A 20,245-nucleotide genomic window follows, 5' to 3' on the forward strand; every position below is an offset into this window, starting at 1 on the left:
TGTTAACTGAAGAATATTTAAATATTTGTGTCTAATAAAATGAAGACGTGGATTGTATTCAGAATCACAAATGATTCCTCCTTCTAATGACAATTTCAAAGACAAAGATGGAAATTAGTCCAGCTTCAACTCTCCCCTAACTCTGGTCTTCTGTTGCATGTGGACGAAACCATAATTTTACTCAAACTCCTGCTGATGTTGAAATGATTTTTTTTTCTTTTTGCCATATCTTTAAAACACATGCAGCAGCAGCAGCAGCAAATCCAGCTTTAAACACCCTGAATAAGAACAGCATAGAATTTGTCTTTTTACAAACAGGAATTCCTCTAAATAGTCTTAAACCAAAGGAAGTGGTTAAATCAACTAAAAGACAAAACTAAACACAAATACAGGACAGAGAAATCATGATCCATATACCTGTAGGATGACGAGAGGACAGCGCTGTGTGTCTCAAACTTACTCTTCTGTAGACTTTGGGAACTCTAACACTTGTCTGCTCCTCTTCAATGACTCCCCCCTGCCTGTCTGGCACCCCACCCACCCAAGAGACCAACTCAATCCCATTCAGAGTGAGTACAAGTTTAAAATATCCCACAGGATAGGCCGGCTGATAGTCGGCAGCTGTTCCCTTCCTCCACATACTCTCAGTCTTTATCAGCGATGACGGTTCCTGCCCTCTGGCCACCACTCATTTCAATGTCACCTTTTTTTTGTCACTCGTTCTGTTTTTTATTTTCTGGTTCTGATTCTGAATGATTAGAAAGTTTTGGATCAATCCTTCATATGTACACGTTATTCATCAACCTCACACAAATGTGGTGTTTAAAGTTTGGTCCAACGTTGCCCGAGACGTTACTGTACATGAAACGCTGCTAACATTCCTGCGTCTGGAGGGGCAAACGACCGTCTTTGGGTCACTTCGTTCCCCCAAATTCAAGATTCCAGGAGGCAGTCTATTCAGAGCCATGGAGGCCCTTTCCAACATGGCACGCACACACAGTTAGAAGGAATTTACAACTGGAGGCGTGCAGGCTTTCTTATTAGCCAATCATCGACTGCTGCCCGAAGACGCAAGAACTGGAGTCTTACCCTGTTGATTTTCTGCAGACTGGTGGTGGGAAGTGCTGCCAGGGTTTTGTAGTCAAGTTTTAAAGGTCCAGTGCGCATGTTCTGAAGTGAAAGAAATAAAAGAAACAGAGGTGAGAAGGGACTACAGTACATTGAGGTCCATTACACAACAAGCAAGGATGTCCTGACTGTGAATCGGTCTTACTGAAGGAGAGAAGCTATACTTGTTCTGTCTGATGACATTCTACAAGTTTATTATCAAAAAATCCAATGAGAAGGCAAAATAATTGACCCTAGTAGTTAAATTTAAAAGAAAGCTAAAAATACAGAGCAACAATCACTGATCATGTGACATTGGTGACCCTTGTTTGCAGACGAGGTTGTCTGCAGGCCTGCTGACGAGGAGTGTCTCACCTCGGTCTCCTCTTCTAGCAGGCGAGTTGCCTCCTCTCGCTCCAAGCGCATACGCTCCTTTACCAAAGAAAGGAAGAGGAGGAGGAAGAGGAGGAGAGTTGAAGGGAAGACACCCAGACACGCAGCCACACAATAATGCAATGAAAGTGAGAGAGGGGGGGGGGTTTATAAAAGAGGGAAGGTGTGTTAAAGGGATGAGAAGTGGAGTGAAACAAAAGCAGGGATGTGGAATGGAGATGGAGTGATCGGATGGGTTTGCATCACACCAAACACACCAAAGATGGAGAGATGAGCGAGAAACAGAAGGGAAAGAAAGGATAGAATCCGCACACATTAGAAAGTACTCTATTCATTAGCTATGGGAGCAGAAAAAGCATGCAAGGTGTGACATTGCAGGAATACTTGTGTCAAACAACACAGGGTGCAGAGGAGAAGCTTCATTCACTCCGTGACAGACCGAACTGAGCTTCTGCCTCTACAGCTTCACCCTGACTCAAATCCAGCCTTTTCCTAAGCTAAAACGGAGCAGCATCTGTATTTCCTTCTACCTGCTGATCTGACACATCATTTCACCTCTACCCTCCCAAAACAGCACAGATTTTCTGCTTCACTCACCACTTTTTCCATGTCTTCTCGCTCCCACTGTGATGTCTCTCTCACCATCTCAGACTCCTGCAGGAGAGATTTTAGATCCTTACCGTCCTGACACCTGGTAACTATTCTACTACACTAAAAAACACAGCATGTTGTCTATACTGTACCTTCTGCATGATGTCTATCTCCTCTGGGCTCAGGTCTCGGTCTATTGATGAGATGCTTTCCAAACTGTTCTTGCGGACGATGCCTGTTGCAAACGGGTTGGCAATGATGCCAGGAGATGCCTGAAAATTGACCAAAACATTGCTTTGCTTAAGAATGTAATCTAAACGAATCAAATAGATAAAAACCAGAGGAAGCAGTGTTTTATTTAACATCATTTAAATTAATTCTACAGATTTAAATTCCATTCTTTATGTATGTTTATGGGATTAATTTTTTTTCTTTTCTGTGGGGTTTTACCTCGACAGCAGCCACTTTTCGTGGGTCGAATCCATCACACACCAGCATTCCCAGGGAGTCTCCAATGGCACGGAGAACCCTCACTGCCTCCGTGTGCGTCATCCCCAGCAGGCTGTGGTTGTTCACCTCCAGGATCCGCATGCCGACCTGCAGCCGGCCATCTCTCGCTGCTGCGCCGCTCGAACTAACCTGTTTAAATATCCACCATAATTGAGGTGTCAGTCATTATAGCTGCAGCTAATCAGAGCTCAAGATTCCTTTTGGTATATTAATACAATAACCTTGGAGATGAAGATGCCTTCATCTGTGGCATCAAAAGGGTTTCCTGCATGACCTTTGGCCCCTCCCCGGATACTGATGCCGAGCTTCTCCCCGGGTTGTTTCTGGATCACGATTTCCTGCAGCGATACACATTTGTCTTAACATAAAAGCTGAGGCGATCAATTCTTTCTATCAGTAGATGTATTTCGACGCCTCACCTGCATCCCCGGTGGTGAGGGATCTCTCCGTACCAACATGCGGATCTCCTGCTTGTTGGCCAGCAGGGATCGCACAGCTTCCTGGTGCGTGGCGTGACGTAGGTCGATTGAGTTCACTTCCAAAATGCGGTCGCCGACACGCAGACCACTTTGACACGCAAGACCATGAGGGATCACCTGGCAATGAGATGAACATGACACATCGAACACATCAGAGTGCAATTACAGAACATTTAGAAATAAGGAAGTTCACCAGTTTTACCTTGGAGATGAACACTCCGGGCTCATTGATGCCAAACGGGTGACTGGCGTGATCGCTGCCTCCTACGATGCTCAGGCCGAGGGGACCGCCTGACTTCACCAGGGTCACTTCCTGTTAGCATTAGTTGCAGGCGAAGAGTTTTAGAGCATGAACAAATTTCAAGCCTAATTCACTGAACACTAGGTAACGATGACATCCACAGCTATAATTCTAGAAGACAAAAACCTACCTCCAGACATATGTATTTACATTCCTATTAACTGGACATAAAACAACCTACACTCTACTGCAAACCAGCATGTAAATTCAACCAAGCCTTCATACCATGCACCATCTTCTCTGGAACTGGGTAGCATTAAATATGGGGCAGGGATTAAAAACATTAATCTTAATCGTCCTATCTGCAGCCAATCAAGTCGCTATAAGGCCTCACCTCGATGGGATACTCGTCTTCCATCTGGCTCAGGTGGTTCCCATGAAGGTTGAGGCCTTCCTCCTCCTGGTCTGGTGAATCTGATGGTTCAGGGGGCGGAGGGGAGTGGGCTCTGGCCCTGGACTGACCTGGAGAGCCCCCTGGTGCTTTTGGGTCTCGTTCCACCAAGAGGGCAATGGTGGGGGAGGTGCCAGTAAGGAGCGCTACTGCCTGGTCATGCCTGGCCTCTGTCATGTCTACACCATTGATCTGAATCAGCAGTAAAACCAACCAGGGAGGGGGTCAGGCCACTGGGACACTGCCATTGACATAAGGCCTCACAAATAAGTGCTACAAATCCTGATATCATTCTGCTCTGATCTAATTTGCTAAACAAATACTTTATAATAAAGAATTTGACTTCACCCAAGTAGGTACGGTTATTTGAGTAAGACACCAACACAGAACCAAAGGAACAGGCAGGAGAAGAGGGAGGAGAGGTATCAGTGGGCTGCTGCAGGCAATTTAAGCTGGCAGAGCATCAGAGGAAAGCTACAAGCAAGCAGCGCTATTGTTTTCCAGAAGAGTCCTAAAATTCTCTTAAGTCAGTTTATATTTAATTGCTTTTGCTGCCATCTTGTAAAGTCACCAGTTGAACACTTTTTGCCTTTGTTAACTTAAACCTCAAAAAGAGATGCCTCCCTCCCACAAAAATGTTTGATTTTAAGTCAACAAAGGTAAACAGAGAAGACCTCAGACAACTTTATAAAGAGTTAATTCAGCATTAGTTCTACCAACTCTGGATTTTAACTTCAATATTTTGGGCGCACACAGTTTTAAGTGACAAGCAGAGGTCAGCGCTGGCCCGGCAGTACCAGCTCTTACCGAGGGCCGACATGCTGCTGCGCCTGCTGCCATGGCGACACACAGGTGAGTCCACATGTCAGCAGGGGCGACAGGCTCAGCAAGCTCCAACCCAACACCATACCCACCACCAAGCAGGCGAGGAGATGTGTTTAATGCATTAGTGAGCGTGCAGATGGAGGGAGGGAGAAAAGACAAAAGGCTACGAACAAAGAGCAGAAAACCTGTCAAGAAAAGATGGAGCGCAATCTAAAAGCCTTTTCTGCATTTCACCGAGAGAACAGAATGGACCATCAATCCGTTGACAGAAATGATGTGATGAAAGTGTAAAAAATGTTGTTGAGATGCAACTGAAGGTAAACTAATAGAGAAAGGAGAGCAAAGCCAAGCAGTGTGTGAGATCAGACAGGGAACAGGGTGAAGTCGTGCAGGAATCCCTTACAGATAAAACAATATTTCTACACTATTAAAACAATACTATTAGAATTAGACTACAAGATGTCTTAATTTTCTGAATATGGTCAGCATAGGATCCCAAATCAAGTTAGTTTGATGGATCTAGAAAACTACGTAGAAATGACAGTTTTTAAGTTCTCTTTTAAATTCTACCTGAACCAAAAACTTTACTACAGGTGAGAAAAGGGAGAGGAAATGATTTCCCTTCTTACACCCACAAAAACACTGTCAAGACAATCCTCTTCTGATCACAGTGAATGTAATAATGCCCTTATAAGGATGCAAGGGGGCGTGTCCTACTCACAGAGATCACCCTGTCTCCGACTCGCAGCGTGCTGTCGCGGTGCGCCGCTCCTCCGTCTGCGATACGAGAGATGTATATTCCCTAAAACACAGGAAAAACATCACAAGTTTAAATTTTTAAAAACATTTGAAAGCAGATGACTGAATTACCACACAAACAAATGTGGTATAATATATGTAACATACACTAAATCGTTTCATACATCTTAGCCAGCCTCCCGGCCTGTATAATATTAAAGAGAGTGGACTTAAGTGTTGAAACTGAACACTATTCTTCAAAGTTGAGGAAACCGGTGACAAAAAAAAGTAAATTAAATTGTTTCATGCAGACGTAACAGAGAAGTCCACTTCTGTAATTACAGTCCTGTTCAGTCTCATCAAAACAACAACGTATGTAAACACATGCTGAAGCCAAGTCTCCTGCACCTCCTCCTCGGGTCAGATGACAGTCGAGCAAGTCGCTGCATCTGTTACCAAACAAGCTTTTGAAAGGAGAGGCCAGACTTACAATCCTAACGTTCACCGATCCTTTCCTCTTTGTGTGCTCGACGGGCTGCAAACGTAGCACTGCACTGACCCAAATAGACACCTCAGCCCGTCAAATTCTAGTTGAACTATCCAGTGTCAAGGCTGAACTATTCATATCTCCGTCTCCTTGGTGACGGCTGAATACGCTGCAGCTAGAATAGTCACCGTTACGGAAAGATCGCCGTGACCGAGACGGTTACTGCAAACACTTCCACTGTGTTCCAGCTAGTTAGCGGTTGGAGCGGTGGATTGTTTCTGCATCAAATATCAGGAGTTTCTTGGAGTCTTTGAACGCAAGCAGTAATGGAATCTGCAACTATTGGTCCTGAGAAACAACTGAATAATGATCAATAATAATAGCTGCTGTGTCTCACTGTGTCTCCCGTGCGGTAGGGCGTGGAGCCTTTGCCCCCTGCGATACTGAATCCCAGCCCCCGGTCGTTTCGGATCAGGCAGGTGGAGAGCCGCTGCTGAGGCCCGCTGGGAGTCGTCTCCAGGTTGAAAGCCAGGCCGCTGCTCCGTCTCTCCCGCGGGAAGTAATCGTCCTCGGGCCTCAGTGGCGTGGTGGTGATGGCGTTCTCCGGTTCCACCATGCGCTCTCGCAGCACCGACATGGAAACTGTTTCGCCGGAGCTACGGAGCGCTTCGACGGCGGTGTGATGTTCCGCCTCGTGGAGGTCCACGCCGTTCACCTGAGCCAAACGCATCGATAAACTGACTGCACTGCGCTTATATTAAACATACTACTACAAAACAGGATGTGGCATGAAGTGTGGTACCTCCAAGAGCTTGTCTCCCACTTTTACCCCGGCTCTGGCTGCAGGACCGTCCTCAGACACTCTGGAGATGAAAATTCCCTGCAGACAAAAAAAAAGTTGCGTAATCCATGAATTTTTCTTTCTTCAACCGATCCAGATGTCTGTCTTACCTCATCGTCTCCCTTGTAAGGTGTGGACCCCTTCCCTCCGGCGATGCTGATGCCCAGGCCGCCTGTTTGTCTCTGAATAGTCAAGGTGTGCTGCAAGTCAAGTAGGGGGAGTCAGCACAGGGAGTGAAAGCCCTCAAAACACCCCCCAGGACTGACTGACAGGGAGGCTAGCCTACAAGGTTATTCCTTGGGTTTGGCTTAAACCATTTTTAATTCAATTTGGAGGTTTCACAAAAATGTGTGTGTGCACGTGTGTGTGGCAGGAGGGTCTAAAAATGTGAGGTAAACACTGAATAACACACTATGTATCTCCTGCATTCTTGCAAGCCATGCAAAAGGGGAGGAATGGAGACAAAAAATGGAGAGGTGGAAGAAGAAGAGGAAATAGATGGAAAGAGTGCCGTGTCTTGGATGTGGGAACTATCATGGTGTAGAAGCACCAGCATTCCTTGTAGTAGTAAACATAAATACAATTCAGCTGAAACTGAAAAGATTCTTCACCAAGGATAAACAGCACAGAAGACTTTTCTTATACAATATAAACAGAAAAACACCAGATTAAATGAACTACAACTCAAATATCAATTGTCAGTTCATGTAATGTCAAATATAAGACATGTAGGCCATGTGCCTCTTCACATTACTGCATTTACCACAGCTTTACAACAGTTAAAGTACAGTACGGAGAAGGAAACTTCATCCATCTTCAACAAACTGGAGCTCTTCCTCAGGTTGACCGTTGAATTTCCTGCAATCTACTGTAGAAAAAAAAAGGCACACCTGGAGGAAGCTGGTGAAGAAGACTTGCCTCATCACAGTGAAACCAGCACATCCATTCCAGGGCAGCACAGCATGGATGGGATGAAAAGGAGCAAAGCAGCAGAAGCAGAGGAAAAGGACGAGGACGGAGACGAAGTGTGGCAGAACACGATGCTTAATTGGGATTTATCGTTGTGGCTATGAAGAGCATGCGAATGTCCGCTTTAACTTATTGCGAGCGGAAAAAAATTGCCTCTTGCCTTTAATGTGGATGCAGTTGTGAGGCCGTCCTACAGAAGACGCAGCTCTGGGGTTGAACTACCGCTGCATTACAGGCTCTAGATAAAGATGTCCTGTGGTTAAATACACCCACACATTCTACTGCTGCTCACACAATTCATTAAAAAAAAGGATTAATTAATCCTTTAAGTACCATTTTGTTTGTTATTAGCTGTGACTAATGCATTAAAATCACTTGTATGGTGTCTTAATTATCAACTGGTGTTGAGTTAAACTTCTTAATTACAACTGCCGTAGTGTGAAGAAATGATTAGCCAGCCTGGAACAAATTTTAGCCTCACAAGCTGAAAATGAATTGAATACGTCAGAATTGACTGTGAATGAATGAAGGTCACACGACCCGTCCTGCATCCAGTTCTGCCACGCTGGTCATCGTATGATGAGTGGTGGTTAGGGAGTCCCTGGTGATTGGGTTACCATGGATTGTCTGTAGGCGCTACCTCTGAATACAGGTGGGTGAATGAGTGGGTGAGTGAAGGACACGAAGAGAGATTGGACGGGAAACAGTATGTACAGACCTCTTCCTCCTCAATTCGAGCAGGTTCAATCAGCAGATTATTGACTTGATCAAATGACACCCCCTGTTAGGACAGGAACCAGCGAGAGGCATGCGGATTAGTCAGGCCAAAATAAAAATGTGCTCCCACTCACACCAAATTAAATGAAAGGAAAATTAAACAGTCTCAGACTTCTCTCCATAAATTTCATCAAGCACACCCACCACTCTTCCCCCTCCTGTCAGCTTGCAGGTTAACGGGGACGTTCTCGTTCACCTCGAAACAGATGCACTCCCACACTCACTCCCCAGCCACCAGAAGCAAATACAGGCAGAGGCAGAAAGACTAGACCAAAAGCCTGAGCTCCACACAGTGTAGAGAGAGCAGACAAGAGAAGGCAAAAGCTCCCATTGCTGAAACGGACCAGCCTCCAAACCACAGAATGCAAAGTCCTCCAGTAGCAAGTCTTTAATAAAACAGGGTTACTTGTATATACAAAGAAATACTGTACAAAATTATAGAACATTTTAAGGCTATGAAAAGTAAAAAAAAATCCAAAAGATGACTTGCCAAAAGTCATTTACAGAAAGTTCAACAAAGAAAGTGTAAGAAAATCACAGAATTTTATATTGGTTTGATTGTTAAAAACAAAAAAAACAAAAAAAACCTGGGACATTCTGCAAAAGATTCTTATCTGATGACACAAACAAGACTCTCCAGATCTCTCATTCCAGCTCTGCCAGTAAATGTTCTGGTTGGTCTGAGGTTTGCAACACAATCACACCCACAATCACTGACACAAGTCCACAAAGCACACGACTGAGCTGGTGAGATGATAGTGTTTCATCACAGTCTTTCTACAACCAGCATGATCAATCAAACTGTTTCATTAGATTGGCCCAAATGTGATATTATTATGAGATCAATAAGGAGATTCGTTTCTTCAGCAGTGCCAGGGCAGATTTCACTCACTCTATTCATACACACACATCATACAAAAGAAAAGAGCAAATATAAGCAATTATAATTGAAACAGGTTCAGACAGATTGGTGGATCAGGTTTAAGAAAGGCCTGCAGCTGCTTTTTATAGAAAAGGATTCAAATGGGAATGTGTGCATGAACAGAAACCAAGCGGCTATCTGTGTGGTGTGGAATTAAACCGCTCTAATTTGTCTCCGAACAAGACACGATGTGTTAACCTTCTTTTGTGTCAGAGAATCTTAATCGTTTGATGTCACTGGGGGCATAATCAGCTCTAACATCTGAGTGTTCATAGGTGGTGAGAGACACCTTGGCACTCAGGGAGGTAATCTGAGACGTAACGGTGAGACGCAGGTAAACCACAGAATCGACTTCTCCTTGATTCACGACTCGAGGGTCAAGGCTGTCATTTCCACAGTGCCCTCGCATGCAAAGCCACATCCTGAAGAAGTGCTCCGAACAGAATGCATCTTGCAAGGTGGTAACAGCACTCGATGCAGACAGTGTTGTCTTTGCATAGAGGCAATGAGCAAGAAAAACGCGTAATTTATTTTGAGCATACAATAAGCTAACCAAACTGATTGTATGTGTAATATCACAACATTAGACTACTATATGTCCTGTGCAGGAAACACTGTGCAGGAATCACTCCTTTACCTTTACTTGACTGGAGTTGACCTGCTGGCCGTCCACCAGCTCCTCTATCCTGTGATGGTGTAGAGGGGTGGATAGACTCTCGTCTTCCTCCTCGTCCCGCTCGTCCTCTGCAGCCTGCGTCGTAGAGTTGAGGCCGCCAGGGCTGAAGCCCTGTAGCAGCGCGGCCACAGCCTCGGGCTTCGGCAGCTTGGTGATTTTGAAGTGCTTCTTGTAGTGTGGCGTGTCTTTTCTGATCAGACGCTGCTTTTCCATGGGAAAGGCAGGCCTTTCGTCTTCTTCGTCACTCCTCTCGCCATCTTCGCCGTCCTCCTCTTCGTCCTCTTCTCCACCGCGGATGATGGGCTCCTCTGCAAAGTGCACAGTGGGCTGGAGAAAACCAGGGCCAGAGTTAATTGATTAAAAAGGTGGAGGGCAGGAAGGATTTTTTAGCAAAGTCTACAAGATCTCAAGTAAAATATTCTAAATATTCACCTCAATGTACTCCACCTCCATCTCATCCAGCTCTTCCTCTTCATGAGGGTAGTGACCATCTACTAAGTCCTCTCTGTGTGAGGCCACGGTCACGTTGCGTCGTTCCTCATGGGAGGTGGCTGAGAGCGTGCTATTGGACACTTGAGAGTCATGACTCTGATTGGAAAGGTCACTGAGCCGCTTCTCCTAAAACCGAAAGCAGTTAGCATCCGTGAGTGATGACGCAGTGGAGTGATGGTTCTGGTTTGCCCTCCAGAAACTGATTTATGGCACAAACCAGATCACAGAATATACCTGTGGGTCAATGGACTCTTCTTCTCCATCAGGTCGCGATGTGAAAGCTTCATTTCTCCTCTCTTCAATCACCTTCTTCATCACCTTCAGCTCACTGGGGTGTGGTGTGGCTCTGCGCTGAAGGCCCTGAAATAAAGTACAGTATAAATCTGGGTTAGTCCAAACAAATTATGACAGGGATGTCCAGAATCAATGCTGACCGGCAGCAGAACATGATCTCAGCTTAATGACGGCGAGGGTGTTGTGAATGCTCACTCTACGGTCGGCAGCAGCCTCGTCATCCTCCTCCTCTGCTTTGGTCTCCTCCTGGAACTGAATGACTGACACTCTGTTCAGGTTGCTGTCCGTCCAGCTGTCATCCACACTGTTCTGCAACAAGTTCTCTGTGGTGGAGAGAAAGATGCTAAGCTGAGCTAATAGTTGTTTCTTGAATCTTGACTGGACAAGAACATTTTCTGCTAACAGATGTCAAAAACCTATAATATACCACTATTACATCGTGAACTGGGTTACACCACCTTCACTGACTGCTTACCTAGACTTGGAGAAGGCTGCTGGGGTAATAAATAGCAGGTCAACACCTTCTCTCCAGTGCGCTCGTCATCCTCCGTCTGGAACTTGAGCATTGGCTGTGACTGGTTTTCTGCGAGCCACATGGCCTTCAGGTTGAGGTTAGTCAGGGCAAAAGGCAGGTTTTGTAATCTGGACAGGAGAAAGGATGAGGTAAGTCACTGAAAATATGAGCCTGGATCATGTAACAACAAATTTAATGACAAGAGACAATGAAAGATGTCTTTAGACTTCGGACAATGAGCTACTTTATATTATTAACAGTCCAGGAAGCTAAATGAGGTTACCGGTTTCCAGCCACATCCAGCACATGTAGCTCAGTGGCATCTGCGAGCTCTGCAGGAAGTTTCCCCAGGCGGTTGTCTCTCAGTGAGAGAACGTTGAGGCTGGCACAACCCCCCAGCTCTTTGGGAACACTTCCCAAACGGTTGCGGTCTACATTCAGATTAGTCAGCTTCTTCAGCTTGCCCAGCGAGCGAGGAAGTGACTTTGAGAGAGCAAAACAGAAGCCATTAATAATGAGTAAAAATGAAAAAGGGAAACAGATGATAAATGCCTTCAGATACTGGGTGAGGACAAGGATGTTCTTCACGATACCTGTAAAAGGTTTTCCGTCAAGACGAGCTCTGTAAGGTTCTCACACTCTCCTATGGAGTCAGTCAGGTGGGTCAGTCTGTTCTGGTCCACTTTCAAGATGGACAGCTGTTTCAGGCCTCCTGGACACAAAGCACATAGAAAAAAGTATTAGTAGGAATCATGCTAGCTGGGTTACATTACATTAGGCTCATGCTCTGGAATAAACCGAATTCAAATAAAAGAATTGCCATACAGCTATTTTGTTGGCTTGTGCTACTCATCATTTACCCTAAATCTCCAGGAGAGTGCAGTGCTGCTCTAATTTGACAGAGCACCGTCTCTTACAGTTGACAAATCCAGGTTTGCTTCAACTAGCACTGCCTCATTATATGGCTTTCCACAAACACCTGAAAAGACATACTTTGCTCGCTCATGGAAACAAACACACTACTTTCTCTACTGTGATACTGAACTGATCCATTCTGGTTTTTGTGAAACACCTGAAAATCTAATATGTGCGAAATACACGAAAGACTGAGCATATCCTGCTTTTATAAGACCCTGTTCAGACTTCTGTTGTAACAACACAACGTGCTTCTGCAAAATTTTGAACGGGCCAGTGTTTCCTGCAACAACACGTGACATTTGACAAGTTGCTGCACTTGCAAACCAAAAATATGCAAGTGCACAGTCCTGCTCAATTACTTAGTGCCATTTTTTTTTGTATTTTCAACTTGAAATCGTGACAAGAGTTGTTTAGAAATGTCCAGAATTGTAAAACCGCATTTGCAAGGATTACAAACTGTTGTGCAATGTATCAATGTCTGCTGAGGTTTAAACTTCCTGAATTGTACTTACTTAATCAACATTCTAAGTCCTTGCTGAGATATTGTCCTCCTCGCGTTACTCACCTATGCTGTCTGGGACAACCTCCAACACATTCTGTGTGAGCAGCAGGTCAGTGAGAGCCAGGAGGCCATTGAGCTCCGAGGGAAGCTCCTCCAGACGATTCTCTGACACGTCCAGACACACCAGCCTCCGGAGATTTCCCAGCTCCTACACACACACACACACACACACACACACACACACACACACACACAATAAATGCCAATAAAATCATTATCTTCTGAAGAGAAAACAAAGCAGAAGTTAAATGGAATGTGTTTCTGTGTGTGAGCGATCTACATTTAAAAGAAAATACAGTCTTTCCAAAAGGCCAGTTATGAAGGTCTTCTATTAATTTACACTTACTGGTGGTAATGAGGACAGCTGGTTACGGTCCAGCCAGAGCTCCCTCAGGTTGGGGAGGGCACCCAGGGTGTCTGGCTAAAAGATGACACCAAGTAGAAGGAACAAGAGGAAGAATGTTGTTATAGTTTGAAGTGCAAACCAAAGGCATCTAACTTTTTATTATAGGTACGTGCTAGAATATTGATTTTATCTCATAAGCTAAAAATCTCATTGTCATTCACACCTCTGTTGAAACTTAATCTAGTTAATGGGCATCACTGCTCTCAAGTCTCTAAAGATCAGTTCAAATGAAACTGTAAATGCTAAAATGTTAGTGAAGCAGTGGCTCAGAAAAGATGTGCAGGTTGGTAATGTTTCATCGTCTGATCAGCCTCTAGGTCTGTTACATCATGAGGCATTGCTTACCCTCCTTTATTAAGGTACTGTATGTGAGCGTGATCGGGACGTGAAGCAGCATTTGCTGTGGGGCACAATGCATGCTGGCACCTGGGTCTGACAAACCGGCTCTGCAGTGTGCAGTGAGGTAAACATGTGGTTCAGGACATAATTACTGGGGTGTGAATTTGAGAGACATTTTTTGCAGACGTCACTGTGTGTGCGCTGCAAAATGCTTATTGTCAGAACTAAAGGTTTGCTCTCAGCAACAGCATGAATAACTCCTGGATTATATGTTATACAGTTAGAGGTGAGTTACTGACTTACTAAAGTTTCCAGTTCATTGCTGCCCAGGTCCAGCTGTTCCAGTTTCACCAGGAAAGAGAGTGACCTGGATTTGCATAAAAACAGTACATGCAGTCAGGCACAAAAACGTATGCATTGAAACACCAAAGACATGCCATTCATTCCCGTGAAGTGACATACTCAAGGAAGGTTTGAAGCCTACGCTGCACACTTAACAAATGATGGAGGTGTTGGGTAATAGATCAGCACTATTGCACATGTGCACAGAGGGAGAGAACACTTACGTGGGCAAAGACTTCAGCAGGTTTTCCCTGAGCTCCAACGTCACAAGGTTGGCAAGGCTGGAAGAGGAGGGGAGACAGCGAAAAGGGTTGGCAGGCATAGAATAGAGAGGATGGGGGAGAAGTGGAGGAGACGAGAGGCAGGTTGGTTAGTCAGATGGCAGGTCTGTTCATCTGGGCTGCCTGGCATGGTGAGGGGTCTCTTCCATCTGCCTGAGTACAGCAGTGGCACGAAGCCGAGAGACAGGCTGCCTTGAGAGCCCAACGAGTGACAGATTTACTCCTTCAAAACCTCCTTCTTCATCTCACAATGCATTGAAGATCTGGTCAAAGCCTCTCCTCTAGCAACACATACCAGTTGGATTTTTCCATCACAGCCAGAAATATCAATGAAATCGATTTTATCTCACTACAGGTTTTTGTGTATGTGTACATACTTTCCAATGTCGTTGGGCAACGTCTGCAAAGACACGTCGTTGAGCGCCAAGTGAGCCAGCGCTCTGAGCTGAGTGAAGCCATCTGGCAATCTGAGGAAGGGAGACAGGAGAAGAAATGGTGGCTATAGAAGGTTGTCCGATGCGCAGGTTCAATGGAGATGCACAAAGTCTATCATCCCTTCAAATGTTGTCATTAGAGTTTATTTATTACACATGAGGTATCTGAAAGCTGAATTTTAATCATAGATATCACTGATGGGGGATGTGGTAAAAGAGCAGTGTAGCAGTGACTTAATATACATAGGGATTAACTTCTATCCAGGTCATGTTAATGTGACAGAGATGTGTTTGATGAGAAAATTCATTGTCGCACAAAACATGATCCCACATCCAGACATTTGTCCATGAATTATACACATGTAAGCGAAGAGGAAGTTACAAATCAGCATGAAGCGCAGACGTTATATTCAAAGGATGTGATTCATAGCATATTTACTCTAACACATCAAGGTGATTACAGCGCACACTTGTCATGTCGCACTTGGACATGAACTAAGTTCTCTAAGATCGAAGAAGACTACAGAGACGATGTGTTTCTATTTGCTCACCTGGACAGGGGGTTTCCACTGAAGTCTGCGATCTCCAAAGCCCTGCAAAACTTAATGCTCTCGGGGATCTCAGGAATGTCTGTAAGAGAAAGAAAGGGAGTCAGTACCATGGAAACACAAAGCACGGGCGAGGGGGGGGGGTTGTGTATCACAGTCTCCGGTGCAAATCATTTAAGTTTCTTGTAATCACAACCAGATGGCCAGGATCGGAAAAGCGGAAGAAAGGAAGAAGAAAAAGTTACCAGAAAAAAACGCAAGTTGTACCAGGAGGACGTGTACACTAATGTACTGTACATTAATGTCTCATAAAATGTACAGACGCATCTTCATGGGTACATGTTTTCATCTCATTCACACCTTATCTGAATCATAAAGCTTCAACAGTCTGGTGTAAAATGGACCATTTCTAAAAGGGCTGGTTCATTCTGCAGCTTCTCAGCAGTGTTCCTTATATATTTGTATGTAAACCCTCCAGTGTCAGTCCTAATACACAGTTCAGCTTCAAAAATGCTTTTTCTTTGTGATTTCATGCATGATGATGTTGCTACATATGAACACAAGGTCATTGCTAACACCTGCCTGCTTAGACCAGTGCACAGGTAGGAGGCTAAAAGGTAAATGGGAAAGTACGGCCTGACCTGGTAAAGGACCATCACTGGATACTGCAGGTGCAGGTTAAGAAATCCCTAATGAGCCAAGCAGCCTATGATCTTTATCTGGCCCAGTGTTGTCCTGCAGCAGCAGCAGCAGACAGGCAGGCAGATGGTAAAGGCCCTTATAGGCCAATACACACCACTCCCTCAGCACCTGCTGCAGTGTGTAGCACAGCAGATGCCTCATATCGAAGGTACAGGCCATTCCTCATCAGTGTGTGAGAGCAGTGTGCAAGGACAGAGAGGACAAGGTATGTATGTTTGTGTGTGTGTGTGTGTGTGTGTGTGTGTGTGTGTGTGTGTGTGTGTGTGTGTGTGTGTGTGTGTGTGTGTGTGTATTGCAGCTGATGGAGTCACAGAATGTAGTATTAGCTTTAGCTGCATCTTGACGGTGAATTTCTACCTTTACTCTGCTATTACAATTCTAAGAAGATGAAGATTTATGCATGAATGTCAGCTTGTCCTAGATAATCTGGCGAACAACAACAGAACAACCACTCTATCTTTTCATGTACCGTTTCTGGAGATGTCCAGTTCCACCAGCTGCATGAAGTTGGCCACCTCAGGAGGGAGTCTCTGGATCTCATTGTCGCTCAAGCCGAGCTTTCGGAGGTTGAGTAGTCTGAAGAACGGCTGTGGAGACACGTGATAATACGTTTAACAACACAGAAAGGGTTGTCTGAACTTGCCAGGATGCATCACAGGAAAACTCAAATTTTGCAAGTTACAGAATTAAATTTTGATTTTAAAAAAGGTAAATTATGGTTCATGATAATTAGAAATTGAGGTGTCAAGTGCAACTGCATAATTTAACACAAACTGTTGACATTTGTGTTGTAAATGTTGCAGATATTTCACTCCCTACTTCAACAACAGTCTAGTGACTGCAAAACAGACACATCCTGTAAATCCACAGGAGAGCCATTTCCAGAACCAGTTTTAAAAACATCCCATCATCATATTCTTCAGAACGCCTCTGCGCTATGACAACGGCAACCAAACAAACTAGCTGTCGATAGCAGGGCTAAAGGGAGAGCTGTGCTCAAGCCAAGTGCTTTCACAAGAGCCGGGTTGTTGAACGGGACGGCGCTCAGAGACATTCCTCCGTCGGCCGAGCGGTGTGTGTGTGTCCATGTAATCTGCTGCTAAGATGGACAAGCAAGACATGCTGGCAGGGAAGAGCATGAGCAACAGGCTGAAACTATGCAGTCATTAACCCCTCACTCAGTCCATGGCTGTGCACCCCACAGAAGACCCACTGTCTGCCCTGTCAAAAAGCAGTCCACTTCTCGGGCGCTCTAATGGATAAAGACTCCTGAGGATCTTGCCGACTTGGCCTTTCTGGGCGAGGAATTTGTGAGGACTCATTATTCAGGGATGCTTTCTCAACATAGAGTGCACAGATGTCTGCAAGCCTGGTGCCTAAACGTTAATTTAAATCAAAACCGCAGGCTGTCAGCAAAACGTAATGCTGAACACAGCCATTGAGTTCCAATTACCAGAAATGAAGCTACTAAACTGAAACATTCAGATAAATTCTGAGCTTATCCTTCATCACAAGGATTTAAAAAATGCAGTGCAGTTCCACTACTGTTCCTCCTAAGCCTAATCAGCACAAAACATTTTTGGATACTTGTTCTATGGTTCTTAGGTACACATTTGATAAAACACACTTTAGGCCTGGTCTGCAATCACTCTGCCAAAAGAGCAGAAGACCAGTTCAGGTTCACTCGTCAAAAGACAGACATTTCCTGTTCTTTACTAGTTTTGTGTTTGGATGAGGAAAGAGGTGTTTTCCAGCCGAGTCTTTCTGGGGATTTTATCTGATATTTTTTTCCATCGTTTCACCAGTAGTTACTGATGGAGGTTGTGCTGAAGATGGGAGGATAAAAGCGCAGGAGAGAACACAGTCAGAGCGAGACAAAGAGGGTGTTGGCTCTCCCAGTAGCAGGTGACAGGTATCCGATGATAGGAACAGGAAACAGAGCTGTGGGCGACCACGTGACCACAGCTGGGATGGAACCAGCCCCAAGGAAGGATGATGAAACCAGGTGGCACCCAAATACTGACAACTTCAATGCTGAAAAACAGTAATTTGATTTCATACATGAAAAAACATGTAAAGCCTGCTAATAGACAATCAGCGAATCTTCCATCCAGGAGACGCCAACCCCTAATAAAAGCTTTTGAATCAGTGCATTCCTCTCCCTTGATATCATTCATAGGTCGGTCGGCAATGAGGAAAAGCTTGAGTAATGCAATCACCCTCTGAATGAGTTGGTATGAACACTCACAATGATGGCCATTCACTCCTGGCCACTGACAGCCGGACTCACAGGGTTTTTTCATGGGAAACAACTACACAAACCTCTCTAACCAGTGTTTAGGGAAGCAAATAAGCATTAAAATACAAGTGAAAACTGCACCTCAGGCCCCCAACAAATGAAACCTTTTAAAATGAAACACTGGGGAACCAACGGTGGTGCACGGGTCAATAGGTCATAGAGGACAAACACAGGGGACCAGTGGGATTTAGTGTACCGCCACTCTTCATTGTAAGCCAAAGCAGTCTGTTCAGTCACTCAGGCAGCTATTATAGGACTGCGTATGTGCCTGTGAGTGTGTATGCATGTGTGCATTATGTAGGGAGTGAGGTTGCGAGTGGAGAACCGGTGTATTATATTTCCTTCATAACTCTGGTTTTTAATGAGAAACCTTGTGAAAGTTGTTTGCTAAAGGGAAGGGAGTGAAACTGAAAAGGAGGATTCAGTTCACTGAAAAGGAATGGGGTGATAGTGGAGTGGAGTGGGTGTGTGATCGCCATGTTAACAGAGGAGAGTGTGGGGTTTTTGGATCACACTTTTGTCAGACTAATCCAGGGAACTAATCGTCACCTGTGGAGGTGACTGTCACTGTCATGGTATCGTATTGTCTAGTTTGTTGTTTGTGTGGTTGCTGCATTCAACCCTGAGGGATTTTTTAAACCCCATCATAAGGGCAGTGTGTCTTCTCAGGTTTGGCACATGTTTTTACTCATACAGGGTCAAAGGATTTCCAGAAGTTTTACTCAGCATCCACAGACTCAGTTTCATGAGCAATATAGTCTGCAACATTTGCAATGTGACTTTGGCTTCTGTGGAATGGCTTTTGTGTCACAGGTACATATTATAATTTGCTTTAAGTCAAAGGAGAGATTATACAATCATACTCTAATAATGAATACAACAATTAGATGATTACGACAGACCTAATGTTTCTTTATTAATAATATAATGCCAAGGCAGCACACACCTGTGCTAACAAAGACCTATTTTTACTCTACTTAAAGTTGCCAAGGACTAATTGTAGGAGTAGAACTTGGTATGCATGAGTCTCAGAGGGATAGAGCAGTATGTTAACATGCATATTTGCAGGTTGGTGTGTATTAGCAGTGGGTGTCTGTTTCAAAGTGTTTACAAGTGGGGTAATGTGTGCTGAAATGTGCTGTAAAAATTACACAGTGGAATGTTAATGTTTATGGAACCCACATCATGTCACAAGAATGACCCTAAAAGAACTACAGCTACGCGTAAAATGCAAATGGTACGTGTGTGTGCTTGTAGCGCTCGCATGTTCTGTGTGTGGCTAACATTCCACTGTAGGTACAGCAAGCTGATTCTGATTGATGCCTGATGTTCACAGAGGTGGCGGTGTTCCAGTCAGGTGACTGCATTTAGCATGAAGCGTCCTTCCAATCATGTAATTAGACAACAAATGGAGCAGGCTCCCCCTCCCATGCAAATACACACCCAAACTTCCTCTTCCATAGGATGTTGAGTGTGGAGATGGCAACAGAATACACTCAAATACATGCTTGCGATTAATCGGACCACTTCCTTGTATAATTTCTGCACAGACGAGAAAAAGCTAGGTCGGGTTCCAGCTCAGCTACGGAGGCATTAAATCAATGAACCCACACACATTTACCAGAAAGAGGTCAAGCTGCATCCTATAAAATACGGCTTCTTGTCCGTCTTTCACACAACAGCCGTATTTGTGTGTTACATTAATATACTTCCGTACCCCACACATTCCAGGAAGTTTTAATCTTGTGCCAAATGTGCCCAGTTGGCCCAGTCCACAAGTCCCCCACGCTTCCATATTATCACTTCTCTCGATGGCCACACACACCACGTGAACACGACTGGGGTTAGGGGCTCAAAGAGAGGGGAGAGCACATGCCTTTGTGCTGGCCTGGACTCTTTCAGTGTCCGCAGGAAAGAAAAGGGGAGAGGATTTGGTTGGCTGACTAACTTGGTCAGTCACTGGAGTGGTGAGCCTCATTACTGCACACTTGTTTCCATTGACAGCTGCAGTCATTGTTGTGGTATATACTCGCGATACGAGTGACCTCAGCATTAACAATCAGTCTTTCTTCTGTTGCTAAACTTTTTTTTTTAACATGAAGCTAAA

The 20,245-nt window shown here is 44.7% G+C and overlaps 1 protein-coding gene across 13 annotated transcripts in view; it reads right to left on the reverse strand.

Moving 5' to 3' along the window:
- scrib (scribble planar cell polarity protein) overlaps positions 1-20,245 on the reverse strand; it is a 46,058-nt gene that overhangs the window by 11,078 nt on the left and 14,735 nt on the right. For 9 of the 13 annotated variants that reach the window (XM_068343483.1, XM_068343482.1, XM_068343473.1 and 6 more), the window contains exons 2-29: positions 16,309-16,426; positions 15,141-15,219; positions 14,533-14,622; positions 14,099-14,155; positions 13,836-13,899; positions 13,134-13,208; positions 12,791-12,935; positions 11,901-12,019; positions 11,591-11,790; positions 11,269-11,435; positions 10,989-11,116; positions 10,734-10,859; positions 10,440-10,625; positions 9,969-10,334; positions 8,351-8,413; positions 6,774-6,863; positions 6,625-6,702; positions 6,220-6,537; positions 5,319-5,399; positions 3,716-3,964; positions 3,283-3,393; positions 3,021-3,197; positions 2,823-2,939; positions 2,542-2,730; positions 2,244-2,363; positions 2,098-2,154; positions 1,483-1,539; positions 1,090-1,170 (exon numbers count right to left, since the gene is read on the reverse strand). In XM_068343483.1, coding sequence (XP_068199584.1) covers positions 1,090-1,170; positions 1,483-1,539; positions 2,098-2,154; positions 2,244-2,363; positions 2,542-2,730; positions 2,823-2,939; positions 3,021-3,197; positions 3,283-3,393; positions 3,716-3,964; positions 5,319-5,399; positions 6,220-6,537; positions 6,625-6,702; positions 6,774-6,863; positions 8,351-8,413; positions 9,969-10,334; positions 10,440-10,625; positions 10,734-10,859; positions 10,989-11,116; positions 11,269-11,435; positions 11,591-11,790; positions 11,901-12,019; positions 12,791-12,935; positions 13,134-13,208; positions 13,836-13,899; positions 14,099-14,155; positions 14,533-14,622; positions 15,141-15,219; positions 16,309-16,426 — 3,708 coding nt within the window. The remainder of the gene's footprint in view (positions 1-1,089; positions 1,171-1,482; positions 1,540-2,097; positions 2,155-2,243; positions 2,364-2,541; positions 2,731-2,822; positions 2,940-3,020; positions 3,198-3,282; positions 3,394-3,715; positions 3,965-5,318; positions 5,400-6,219; positions 6,538-6,624; positions 6,703-6,773; positions 6,864-8,350; positions 8,414-9,968; positions 10,335-10,439; positions 10,626-10,733; positions 10,860-10,988; positions 11,117-11,268; positions 11,436-11,590; positions 11,791-11,900; positions 12,020-12,790; positions 12,936-13,133; positions 13,209-13,835; positions 13,900-14,098; positions 14,156-14,532; positions 14,623-15,140; positions 15,220-16,308; positions 16,427-20,245) is intronic. The other 4 variants (XM_068343485.1, XM_068343484.1, XM_068343474.1 and 1 more) reach the window with 2 other exon arrangements.

This window comes from Antennarius striatus, chromosome 20 (assembly GCF_040054535.1).
Source record: "Antennarius striatus isolate MH-2024 chromosome 20, ASM4005453v1, whole genome shotgun sequence".
NCBI classification, from domain to species: Eukaryota; Metazoa; Chordata; class Actinopteri; order Lophiiformes; family Antennariidae; genus Antennarius; species Antennarius striatus.